Genomic DNA, 13,821 nt, shown 5'->3' on the forward strand with positions numbered 1-13,821 from the left:
AGAGCAGAGTACAGGGGCAGAATTGCCTCCCTTGACCTGCTGGTCATGTTTCTCTTGATGCAGCCCAGGATACAGTTGGCTTTCTGGGCTGCAAGTGTACATTGCCATCTCTTGGTGAATCTTTCATCAGCTGACATCCCCAAATAATCTTCTCTGGGCTCCTTTTAAGCAGTTCTCTACCCAGCCTCTATTTGTGCTTGGGATTGCCCAACCCAGTTGCAGGACCTTGCACTTGGCCTTATTGAGCTTAGTGAGGTTGGTATGGGCCCACCCCTCAAGACTGTTTAGGTCCCTCTGAATGCCATCCACTTTCTCTAGTGTGTCAACTGCACTGCTCAGCCTGGTGTTGTCTGCAAGCTTGCTGAGGGTGCACTCAATCCCACTATCCAGATTGCCCACAAAGATGTTAAATAGCACCAGTCCCTTCAGCAGTCCTTGAGAAATGCCGCTTGTTTCTGGTCACCTTTTGGATACTGAGATGCTAACCACAGATCTGAGTGTGACCATCCAGCTAATTCCAGCCAAACAGTTCAGCAGTGAATCAATGAATGTGGGTGGGTGCAAATTTTTCTGGATGGAGGAATTCAATAACACGCTCTTGCTACACACTTTTTTGTCAGACACCATTTGTTAGACTGCCCTTCTGCTACCATCTGTCACATGGCAACTGTATTTAGTGAGATACTGGTGGCAAGGTTCATCCTCTACTGCCATACCTTCAACAGGCAACTCTAACATAGTGGTGTGACAAAATAAAACAGGAAACGTTACTTTTGGAGCAACATTCTGAAATATTATATTCAAAATGTATTCTGAAGCTAAAAAGTCCAAATTCAGATATTTTTTTTTCAGCATTTACGTAATTTAAAGTCAAACATTGTCAATTATTTCATGAGGCTTTCATTGATTTGATTTCAATACCCTGCATTGTACCACAGTACCACAGTCTCTGAAACACAAACTAGAATAAAGCAAGGCTGTAAATTCTACTTCCATCCCCACATTGCAGCTCTAAAATGATGAAAAAATAAAACACCAGCTAGTTACAAAGCAAAGTTTCAGAGAATCCATTGGAAATTTTGCAGTTAGTACAGTTGATATCTCATGGAAAGTCATGAGCAGTTCAATCAGACATTATTTCCATTTTTGTTATTCTGTTGGCATAGCAAGCAGGGCACTGTTGGCACAGTTAATACCCCAGCTCTCTTATCTGTGTCTGGAAACCGGTTCTTATTGACCACAGGGGCATTTTAGATAGCATTTCCATCTTTTATTGTTGCCTATACCTGATTAATTGGAGCATTGTTGTGCCTTCTGTGTTTTACCCCTTCAGGTTGCTATTTTTTTTTCTCCTTTCCTTTCTTATAAGGCTGCATGTAGTTTGTTTGCTTTTTTTAAGTAGAAAACACTTTGTTTTTCAAGAGAGCTCGAGGATATTTTTCTCACGTTTTTCAGTACTTTTGTATAGTGTTCATTCCTTGCAAAAAAAAAAAAAAAAAGTTATTGCTTGGAGAGTTCCTAGAAGCTGTGACTACCATTTAAATTCTGCATTGTGGCCTCTCCTGTTGTGAGAGGTTTTAAAGGGTATTTATTGGGACTGAGGGGAAATAATAAAGGAAAGCTGATTCTGAGGGAGGATTTATTTACAGGCTTTCAAGGAAATAAATTATTCCCTATACAAGCATCCCACCAGTTCTCAGTTGACAATATAGGTAAATATTCATTGCACTAAACTTAATCGCACTCTATGGAAAAATGTTTGCAACCTGTAATGTTTCTGAGGTGAACTGCAGATTATTTTTAACGTTACAGTTGTGTTTTCTGTAAGGTGACTAATGAAGTAGGGTTCTTTTTTTCTATCTACCTTGTGTATATGTAACCCAGTGTTGATGTACATGTAACATGTAGGGTGCAGAACAGGTTGTTATCACTTCTAAGCTATTTTAGGCAATTCTGATAATGGGTCAGTTTGCTTGGTGTCCACATCTTAATTGTTAGATGGAATTCTGCTGCCGTTGCAAACCATGCAGAAAAGTTAAAGCAGAACGTTGAAAAACTACACAAGGAGATGAACAAGGCTTACCACATTTTTCAAACTGTTTGGACCATGAGTGATAAAGGAGACAAGAAGTCTTTGTGCTGGAGAAAAGATAACTGAAAGGATGCAAAGAAGGGAATCTGTAAAATAATGAGTCGGAAACATGCAGTGAAGTAGGAAGGGGATATTAAATGTTTCTTCCATAAGGGGAGAGTATTTGGAAATAGACTAAAAGCTAGAAAGAAGCAGTCTTTTTTCCCAACTTTCATAAGTTGTGGAATGCTGCTGCAGAAGATTATCAGTTAAAAAATAAATAAATAAAATCGACTGGTTTCAACACAGTATTATAAAGGTGGGTCCATTGGTGTAAGTTTTAGAAGAGGCTGTAAAATTTAAATATTGAGTATCTGGTTCTGGTAGTTTGAAGATTTGCTAGGGAACTCACAGTGAAGGCTTGCTATGTTTTTATATTAAGCTAATGATTGTCAGAGATACTGTGCTGTTTTGAATAGTCCTTTGCTTTGATGAAGACCAGTAGTATCACGACATTAGTAAAAAACATTAATGTGTTACAGCAATAACTGGAAAAAAAAACAAACTCTACCAGTGCGTGTAGCATGAAATATGAATGGTGTATGTGCAGCCTCGAATGTAGCTGGAATAGTTGGTGGTGTAGATGGCAAGAGAAAGCGGAGCTTCTCTAATTTGTTCTGACTCTTTTATTGTCATATGCTTATTTTAATATGAGCATATATAATTATAATATATTTTAACTACTTCAGTCAACTGTAGCTTCAGTTCCTTGGTATCAATCCATTGCCATTGAGGCTAGAACTTGTAAATAGATGGCTTAGTATGGACAGGTGGTTCATAGTGCAGCTATTGAGATGATGAGTGGGTTTTTTCGGTACGTATCTTCCCATTTGGACATTGAGTAGCTAGAAATAATCTTGAGACTTAAGGAAGAAACCCTGAAACTATTTACTCTGTACAGGAAAATAAAGCTTTAGTAATTGATCTTCCTCATGTATTAAGTAACAGTTATGCTGAATTCCAAGGGAGAAATGCAATCCTCATCATGTGTTTAAAATTCTGGTTCTACCTTCTGTTGAGTGTGGTTATTAGAATATTCTTTTCTTCCCTCTCTGACATAGCAGGAGCATTTTACAGTCCATTTCACCACAGCATCCTGTAGAAAGCTGACACCCTGACCTTGTTTAAACTATGTTGTGCAGTAAAACTGTGCACTTCGCTTTCAGATAAACAGCAAGCTGCATGCGCAGCCCACATTCTTATGGAAGAATTAGGATAGTGCCTGTACTGTGAAACTGAACTCATAAATGTGTGATGACAGAATCATACTAGGAACTACTGCAGTTGTAAAAACCTAGTGAGGAATCTTACTAGAACTGCCCATGATATGAATAACTTCAGAAGCATCCTACCAGTCAGACCCTTGCTGTTGCATTGATAAAGGAAGTTGTGGAGGTGTAATCACTAACAATATTGCTGAAACAATAGCACGTCATTTAACAAGAAATTCATTTAATTTATCAGTCATTGAGAAAATTAATATTAATGTAATCTCACTTATAATAGCTGATTGAAATAGGAACTATTGAAGAAATGGGTTGATGGCCTTTTAACTTGCAGTAATTTGTACAGAAACATCTTTTCAGTGGTTACAGGAAGGCTGGATGTTCCAGAGGACAGTGTGATTTTGGCTTAAATATGCAGGTAGTTATCAGCTCAAATATGAGTGTCAGCATCTGATCTTCCTGTGCTTCTGATACTACCAATATGTCTAGCAAGCATTTATTTTTTTATTTCAGATTCAACAGAGAGTTACATCTGCTACCCCTTTGCCTTTTTGCTTTTTTCACTTCTCCTCCTTTCTGTAATCTTTATTACCATTTGAATTGTTTTTCTATCCAGATAGAAATAAAAACAAACAAAAAAAAAAAAATACCACTAAATTTTCATCTAGACGGGAGGTCTTCACACTTCCTGAAGACATTTGTTTAAAACAGTGTTGTGACAGCATCTAATGATGCGCACCTGGAGAGTCAAGGCACTACCAAAATTCTGTTGTTCCTCACTGTTCATGTAGGAGCAAAGTAAAACATGGCCCCTACTCATGAGTGTTTACAGTCTCTTTTAAAATGTTCTTCATGATAATGTTATGATGTGCACCTTTCTCTGTACAGCCTTGGGCTACTGCTACCATGCGTAGGTATGTCTTCAGAGGCCTCCAATTTAAATTCTCCCCAGGTTATGCGAACTGAGAACTGCCACCTGGATGCATGGAAAACCTAGCTAGTAGAATAGATGCCATTCAAACTACGAGCACTATCTTATGGTTAACTCATGCTGATACATAACACAGCCATTGGAAGAAATATTTTGGTACTCATTTGCAAAATAGGACTGCCTGCCTTACTGGAACTTCTTTCATATATTGATGGTTTTCTTTGAGATGGGTTGATATAGTTTGATGGCTCTTTCAGTTCAAGTTTGTTGTGTTGAATTTTATGTTTACTTGAAAATCAAACTACTCTTAATTATTGTTAGCTTAATAAAGTGCTGAGAGCAAAGTGGCTTAGGTGTACAGGAATCAAAGCAGCTGTTGAGATAGCTTTCATGTTGAACAGTTTGAGAGGACAGGATGGCAAACAAAGCTGTTAGTGTTCCAGCAGCATTAAAGCTATTGTGATGTGTGGAAAGAAGTTGAAGGGGTAATGGCAAACAAATAGTGAATTGCTGTTTGCTGTTTTGTGTACTGTGCACTTAAAATGTAGGATTTCATTGATGTAAATTAGACCAAGTGTTATTATCTCCTGATTTATTGAAACAAACGTAGTTGGCTTAGAGATTTGAAGACTCTTGTTGCACTTGATGAGAACAGCAGTAGAATATCAGAAGCTGGTAGCCTCCAGTGGGGGTGGAGATGGTTTAAAGGTGCAAAGGGATGTTGAGTAAGTAGAACAGAAATGCTGCAGGACAACAAGCTTGTGGTGAGTGTCTTTACCTGTGGCCAGATAAGGGTAAATGAGGCATTCTTAGTGCTGCTAGGAAAGAAAAGAATCATTATAGCAGCAGCCAGAAACAAAGAAGGAAATTTTAATTTTCTGGTGGTTATTTGGGAGAATAAAGTGTCTAGGAAAGACTTCATCTTTTTTTTTTTTCTTTTTAATGAGCTGTGTGCTAAAGGCAAGTAGAAGGGTTAATACCTTTAGGCCAAATCGTGACCTGCTGTAGATTTAAGAGACTGGCAGAGTGCTGCTGCTTGCAAGGAAGTTCTGCAGATTTATACCAGTGCAGCTTTCGAAGTCAGCTTTTAAAATATATATTTTTCTCAGATAAGTATTACGTGAGTCAGACAACTGAATTGAAAAGCAAGAATACAAGCACCAGGTTACTAATACCCTTGTAATAATAATAATAATATGTATTTTAGCTTTCAGAGAAATTTTGGAAAAAATGCAACAAATAAACAAAAGAATATAATGACCACTCATAAGTAAACCAAGAAGCCAAAACTGACTCCTCAGAGAAACAACCAAAAGAAGAATTTAAAATAAAAGATGAAATAAATAGATCTTGGAGCTGGATCTGAAACACTAGAAACCATTACATAAATATAGGTGTAGATCTTAAAGGCAGTGTAGGATGACATTCTAGTTAGTAGTAGGAGAAAAGTCAAAATGAAAGTGCTGTGAACATCCAAGTGAGACAAAACAACCTACATTTATCCAGCACTTAACATTTTGAAACTGAATGCCATTAAATAAAACAGGAAGTTACATTTATCTTAGGTGCATGGAAAGAAAAAAAGGAAATGGTGTATTTCTAGGGATTCCTTAGCTATGAGCAAAATATTGTTTTGACTGGGGGACTACATTAAAGTAAAACTGTGACTAAGGGAAGTGCTGGTGATATAAAATAAGAGGACATGGTGCTTTGCCTCTGGATTTAATAAAAAACCATGTACATACCATACAGAGGTTAGATTGGCCCTTTGAAAACAAAGCAATTGGAGTTTGGGACAAATTGAGATAATCAATTTCTTTAAGAGAAGACTTTGGCAAACAATTGATTTTGTCTTTGTGAAGATGCTAAAAGTTGCTTTGAAGATATTTAAAGAAACAGCACTGGTCAAGAGCAAACCCAGGTTGTTTTTACTAACTGGCCTCATCCCGGTGGCTCTGCTCTGTGCAAGCCAAGAGCTGGCATGACAGCAGGCTTTGTGGAGTTAAGGAAAAGTGTCACAGGTCCTCTGCTCTTGGGTCTGACCTAGATTCTGACATCACTAGTTCCCTTCATTGCTGGGACAGCAAGGAAGGCAGGGCCCAAGTCTTCAGAATAGGGACTGTGATAGTGCTCTGTTTTGTGGTGCATTTGTATGTAACCTTAGACAAGTTTATTTTTGGAAGTTCAATATGGTAGGGCTTTTTGTAATTGCCATCTGTGGAATGAAAAGCAATTTAGGCAAAAATAAAGAAATAAATTATATATATATATATGTATATATATATATATATATATATATATATATATATATATATATAAAAGAAAGTGTAGTCATTATCAAAAGCCATGGAAATAACTTGATGCAAATGTTCCATGTACAATAGAAGGGCCAGACTTGACTGTCATGCATGTTGCACAGTAACAGATTTTACTTAAGTACCATGGGATGCCCACACTGCGCCTGAAATTAGAATCTGTCCCAAAAATGGATTATTGGGATACAAAAGAAGCAGTGATGAGGAAAATCAAATGTTACTGAGTTTTTCCTAACCCTTAGCATGTGAAATTTGGCTCTTGGCCTTGTTCCTAATCTTGGACATTTATTGGAAAGAATCAGCAGTAAAAATAATGACAGTATAAAATATCACTCTTCTGTAAGAATCACATCAAATTGAGAGAAAAGAAGTTATTCTTTCACCACCAGTTGCTCAGAGCACCTAGCAGTTTTTTAATACCTAAATATTATCTGTATTACCTGAAATAACAGTGGCTGCATTACCAAGGGGGATTTCCCTGAGGTGTTGTTATCTCAGGTGTTGGTAGCATTAGAGCTCTGGTGTTGTGGAAACTATGAGCAGCCGAAATCTTTTCATTTTCCCCCATATTTAGGTTTTGTCTTTTGTTCTTGTCAAGTTGGAGAGGAGGTAAATGGAAGTTGAAGAGAAACGATGATGAATCTGGGACAATCACATGCAGCATTCATTTATATTCAAAATTTTGCCTTGCAGCAGCTTGACAGCTCCAGGTGGCTAATAAGGCAAAGGCTGCAGAGCTTGTCTCCTTATTAAATGATGTATTTATGACCCTTGTCTCTTATCTTTAGATCACAGCGCTCCAAGAGAAGTTGGTATGGCTGTCCCATGGTCATCTCCAGAATATCACTTGCCAGGTAAGAAGCTTCCCTTAGGGATGGCAGATAGGATTTTTAAACTTCATGGGATGGTGAGGCATGTGGTAAACCCAGCTCCCATGCACTGTCATGAGCCAGAGCTGAAGAAGTCCCCACAGCACTCCAGTTAGAAATCCTATTGTGAATTAAAGCTTCTCTGGGGTTGAAAAGCAGCTGCACCAGGGTTTCGGTCATTCTGGATTAAGGGACATTTTTTGGAATGCCAGAGTGCGAGGGAGTGGCTGGTATTTTGAAGTGTGTAGTGTTACTAATGTTCTCCATGGAAATCATAGTATTGGTACTGAAGGTGAGGCCTCTTAAATAAATGACAGGTACAAAGTAAAAGACTAATTTCTTTGAAGAAATAGAGTGTTATGTTTAATTATTATACATCTCTTTTACTGTTTCTCAGCTGGATGGAGTTTATCATTCAACACAAAAGATTCTAATTTATTGCAACTAAAGGGCTAATTATGAAGACAAATTCTATTCAACATCTTAGCAAAGGCTAAAATCACAAAAATGGTCACTGCAAATGTTTTTCTAATCTTTGACTTCTCAGTGACTTTGAGAAAAATACCCTCGTGTTAGTCATACTTCTGGGACCAACTATAAATCTTTACCGCTCAGAAGTGAAGCAATAAAATTTCAATGGCAAAATGTTTGCAGTCATAAAAATGTGAAAAATATGCCACTGTTCAGGGACTAAAAGCTGTCCCAGGAAATGCTCTCAAGTCTGTGAATATTTGTTGTGCTGCCTGATTTTTAGATATTATCTTTATTCAGGATTTTACTTTTTGAATATTGTTTTAACTAACCCTCTGTCTGCCAAACATCCTGAAAATAGAAATATTCAATTTATCACTTGTTAGCTAGATGAATGGAAGTATAAGGCAAGTGGTTCTAAATAAGCTGCTTTTTAGGATTACATATCAAAGTATGCCCTTGCACAAAAAATTTTCAGTATAAAAATATGTTTTTACTTTATATATATATATATATATATATATATAAACATTCTAAAATCTCATTTATTGGAAGCTATAGTAATTTCATCAGGAAAATCATGCTTTAGCTTAAACAAAACAAATAATGCAGGATGTAACACCAAGTGAAACTCAAATGCTGTGTATTAGCAAAAAAATATGTTCCAGATCTCACTACCTCCTTTCCAGTTCTAATTTGACGCAGGGACACCCAGAATGTAAGAAGTCTTAACCATGCAGATAATTAGTATGCTGGTGTTTAACAAATACTCAGGATGCTAAAGGGAAATCTTCATACTGATACTTTTTTTCTGTTGCTTTTGGCTTCGTTCACAATAGAATAACCAAATGGAAAGTTTTATTTTTAGGGATTATACTTTTCTCAGACTAGTCACAATTATATAAGTATTGAGACAAATTTTCTTCTTTACGCTCTTTGAATGTGATCGGCATCGGTGTGACTATTAGCAAAGTGACACCCACTGGCTCCTGAATTAAAAAGTCTATTCTTAGTAGAAGAAGCAGTTATTTATTCAGAGGGTGAGCCATTACCAACTGCAGTTGTGTATTTTTGTTTTTTTTTTTCTACGTAAATGTAAGAACTGTGAACTAAAGGCTCATTGAACATAGAATGTCGAGTATGGAGGAAACTGTGAAGTTATCAAATACAGTGCAGAAGAGCAGGAAATGACAAGAGCTTAGAAGAGAGATGGCATCATGGAACGGATCATTTATCAGAAACAAATATTTGTCGGCTTTTCACAAATATTTCTTAGAGCTTTAGAGGCAGTTTTTCTTGCTTTTGTTAAGGCTCCAAATTCTTAGTTACATCTTATCAGTTACAGTTGCTTAGTTGCAATTAAATTGCTGCAAAGGAGGCGAGTTTTAATTGTAGCATCATCAGCCTGATTTCCAGGGAGGTGCAGACACTTTATGTTGCAGAGACTCAGGTGTTTCAGTGGGACCTACCAGAAAGTGCAATAACTGGTATGAATAAGCATGGTGGAGTTTGGTCCTAAATTAATGCCTGTTGCAGCCTAGAGCATTTGTTTGTATTACCAACCTAAGCTATTGCTTCTAAGGGACTCTTTTGCGCATTGATTGCAAAGATTTATTTTAAACAAATCTCCTCTGATAGTCATTGCAAATCACTGCTTTAACTTTTAATTATTGTCTAGACAACTGTTTTTGTGAATTACGAGTATATTCAATGTCACAAGTGTTTTCTTTCTTCTGCATTCCTTGAAGTTGCTTACAGATACAGGGTGTCTAAGGTTCACTTAATCTGAGAAATAAGAAACCTGGGAAGAACATAAGATAATTAAGTTGATAGTTTAGTGAGAGGGATGCAGAGAGTTCTGTCAATAAAATCATTCAAATTACATACGGATGGGTACGTTGACTCCAGACCATCTACTGCTTTTTTTTTTTTTCTTGATGCTGTTTTTGAAGTAGCTTTTCTTGTTCTCTTTTCAAGAGAGACATTTTTGCAGGAAAATGCACACAAAGACAGTGCTTTTAACCTAGAATGTTAGTTTGATTCAATCAGTATGATTTTGAGGATAAAAATTTGCAAAACTGAAGAGTCTGGGTGAGGTTTTTCCTTCATAGATCCATGTTAAATTCTGTTGTGTTTATTACAGACTAGCTTTAGAGTTAAGGTTTGAAGGCTTGCTAAGATCTGTTTTTAATAGGATGGGGAGGATTTCAGGTCTGACACGGATGTTAATACACATAGGTATTATGCAGGTCGCTCTGAAAATAATACCTCCTCGTTATTTCCATGGAAATTGCAACAGATACAAATAGCACAATAACACTATTTGATAGAGTAAATTTTCACATACAGAACACTATTTTTCAACATAGTAATCACCATTAGCGATGCATTTTCACCAGCCATGAACAAGAACTGCATACCACACTCATCAAAATCTGCACCGAAGGAGGCAAACCACTGTTGCTGTCATCACTGCTGAGGCACACCACCCACTGCCTCTCTGTGCTCATATCCACTGTTTAGTCACCATAAACATTCAGCAAGCATCATTTAATGCAAATAGGTGCCATTTTTTTCTGCACTGAAAGAATTCAGTTCCACTCCTTTGCTTCATACGTTCTTCCATGCTCCCTGGTATCAGTCCTGGGAATTATTGTTTCTAGAGAGTATCTGCTTCATTTGTGCAACATGCATACCTGCATCTCCCCTGCTTTCACGAGCTCTTGGCAAGTCTGGCATTTTGTGTAGAAATTCAGCAGTCTTCAGAGAGAAATCTCTTCAGTGATTTCTTTCATAGGAATTATGACAGTAATTCCCAATTATTTATTGAACCAATGATTATGTTCAAAACTTTGGATACAATAGGAGAAAAATACTGTGTAGCTCTTCCCTCTTCCTAGGTGTTTTACACCATGGGAAACAGCATAGCAGAGAAAGAAGTCATAAACTTTTGTATATAGAAGGAGGTGTCAGACTAAAAAGAAAAAAAAGAAATTTACAGTGATATTTCTGCTTGAAAAAGCAATAATTTAAGAGACAAAATCAGGTTTTGAAAAATAAAAAGCTTTTCCATTACTTGAGGTTTGGTTTGGTAAACAACTGTGTACCCTTCACACAGCAGACACTGTTACAAAACTGTACTCTCAGGATTCTCTGAATTGCTGAACCAGGGAATCAACAGCTTTCAAATAGCTGACTTTAATAAGATACTGAATTGTGTAAACTGCTGATGAAACTGTAAAAGAAATGTATTGGAATGGTGTGATCTGGTCTAATCTCAGGTCTGTTCCTGTAATTCTTTTTTCTTACATTTGTGTGGATAATGACTGATGGAATGGATCAACTTTGCCCCTGCCTGGGTATCTGTTTTTATTTTAAATGACAATTTAAAAAAATGGTCGTATTCATTTATCACTGATATATCAATAATTAAATCATCAGAGATACAGATTTCAGTTGCATCTGGAAAAACATAATTTCTGGCTCTAAAATGTATTAGATCTATTGATGCAATTTTGTCTTGCGTAAAATTTCTGAAGAAGCAGTAGACAATAAAAGCAGTGGTTTTACTACAAAGTAAGAGTGTAAGAGGTACAGGAATACTTTAAAAAAAGGATGAGTTGTACGTAAATAAGAACATTTACTCCTTCTCTCAGTAGTGCTTTCTGTTCTGGAACACATCAAACATTAGGGTTCTTCTTACCAAGCACTGGTTAACTGAGTTTTGTTTGATTTCTAACTACACAATTTACCCAGGACACTGCTGGAACCATCAGGTGTCTTTTCAGCTGCCGGTGATCCTATTCATCCTTTTACAGGAAGGATGTTTTTAAGTCCTCTCCTATTCTTATCCCTTAGGTCTGTTATTTCTGGCTCACTGCATGGAAAGCACAGCTAGTAACTCCCCTGAGCAAACCATACCTGGCTGCTCTATGTGTGCCTTTGGAACAAGTAGTTTAATACAGTGTTAAGTGCAAGTCTCGCTTTGAATTTCACAGTACTCTCTTAATGGGAAAGCGATGACTTCACAGCAGTCTTTATAAAGCATACCTCAATAACCAATTGTGTTCTCATTTCTGTACATTCTGTATGTATTTATTCTCTAAATCATTTTAACTTTTACAGTCTCTGTACATCTTAACATCAGTTGAAACCTGAAAATACAAAAGTAATTTGCTTCTGGAAAAAAAAATCCATTTACTATTTATTACTTTACTCACTTAGAACTACCCCTTTCTTTCCATCATTTGTTGTAGACTTTGCCATTCTCTTTGGTTTATTCTTCTAACTTCAGATTTGTGTGTGGTGTTATTAAAGAGAGCAATCTGTTTCCAAGTCCAGGGGAAAACTTAAAGGTATATTGGAGGCAACATACATATTGCCTACTCACAGTGTACAAAGGTCCAAACATTAATAATTTATTCAGATTCTTTTCATGTGTAGTTGGGGTCACCATAGTTACTTTATCTGTAACTTCAGTCAGAGGGTGGTGACGTGCTGAAACAGGTTGCCTGGAGAAGTTGTGGATGCCCCATTCCTGGAGGCATTCAAGGCCAGGCTGTGGATGTGGCTCTGGGCAGCCTGGTCTGGTGGTTGGTGACCCTGCACATCGCAGGGGGGATGAAACAAGATGATCATTGTGGTCCCTTTCAACCCAGGCTGTTTTATGATTCTATGTATTGCCTCTGAACTTTGCCATTTATTTCTGTACTGTTTGTCTGTTGTAAATAATGCTTTATCAGGTTATCATCTAGGTGATTTTTTTTCATGTTTTTTCTTTCTGTACTTCTGGCATCTGACTTCCATGGCAGAATGAGTACTTGCTGATCGACTGTGTCTGCCTTTTAGCCTGAAACTAACAATTATTTTGTCAATGTTGTTCTAGTGTGATTTGTCTTCCACATATCCTGCTTGTGTAGATTTAGCTGTGTGTTTTCATTATTTAGTATTAGATGGAAAGATATTTATTTAAGAGTACTGCTAATAACACATAAAAAACCTCTAGAAAGAATCCGGTTGGGCTATGACTGTAGATTTTGTTTCAACTATCAGCATAGCTGGCATTTGTACTTTGTACGTCATCTGTTTTACCTTATGTGATATTCTCTCCATCATCCGTCTCATACAGTTGTCAGTTTTTACATTACTTGAAAATACAGCCTGATCATTTTGTGTCTCAGAATATTTCATCTCAGCATCAGCTCATTCAGGATGGTTCTGGCAGAGCACAGTTGCTCAAATGAAGCTTGGATGTTGCAGGTCTGTGTGGAATGGTTTCTTTGCTTGGTGCCAAATCTGTCACTGAAATGCTGCCATTGCAGCAAGTTCACCAGGACACCATCTACTGCAGTTTTGTGGATTCGAGGGAAAATTAGTGAGTATTTCTAGGCATTTTGAATAGCACTGGTTCTTTATAATGTATGTTTTAGAATATGAGATTCTTTAAACTGTATGATTCCCATGTCATATAGGTTTCCAGAGCCTTTCCTAGATTTGTCTTATCAGTTTGTTGTTTTTTTTTTTAACAACCACTGCCCTTCAGAAAATTTCACCAGCTGCCCACCTTTAGCTGGAGATGAAGCAAATCTTTTTCTCAGCAACTTTCCCTTAGAGCCATGAATGTGAGTCACTAATAAGTGATGAGAACTGAAACAGATGCCAGAAAATTAAAATCAATTGATTTTTATGCATAATATTAACAAGGCATTTTGTCTTGGTGACAAACAGTGCTATCTTAAGTAAGCATTCATTTGACCTACTGGCTTTGATATCAGTTGCTATTAATATCCACATAGTACTCATTATCAAGACTGCAGCTTTCAGGGATTTAGTGGAATAGTAAAGAAAGCTACATTAAACAAACCCGTAAACAACAATC

General features: G+C 37.0%; 1 protein-coding gene across 15 annotated transcripts in view; it reads left to right on the forward strand.

Moving 5' to 3' along the window:
- Positions 1-13,821, forward strand: part of LOC140253758 (protein FAM13A-like) — a 212,353-nt gene that overhangs the window by 126,369 nt on the left and 72,163 nt on the right. For all 15 annotated transcript variants that reach the window (XM_072339572.1, XM_072339569.1, XM_072339561.1 and 12 more), the window contains one exon: positions 7,392-7,457. In XM_072339572.1, the coding sequence (XP_072195673.1) occupies positions 7,392-7,457 (66 nt within the window). The remainder of the gene's footprint in view (positions 1-7,391; positions 7,458-13,821) is intronic.

This window comes from Excalfactoria chinensis, chromosome 6, assembly GCF_039878825.1.
Source record: "Excalfactoria chinensis isolate bCotChi1 chromosome 6, bCotChi1.hap2, whole genome shotgun sequence".
Lineage (NCBI taxonomy): Eukaryota > Metazoa > Chordata > Aves > Galliformes > Phasianidae > Excalfactoria > Excalfactoria chinensis.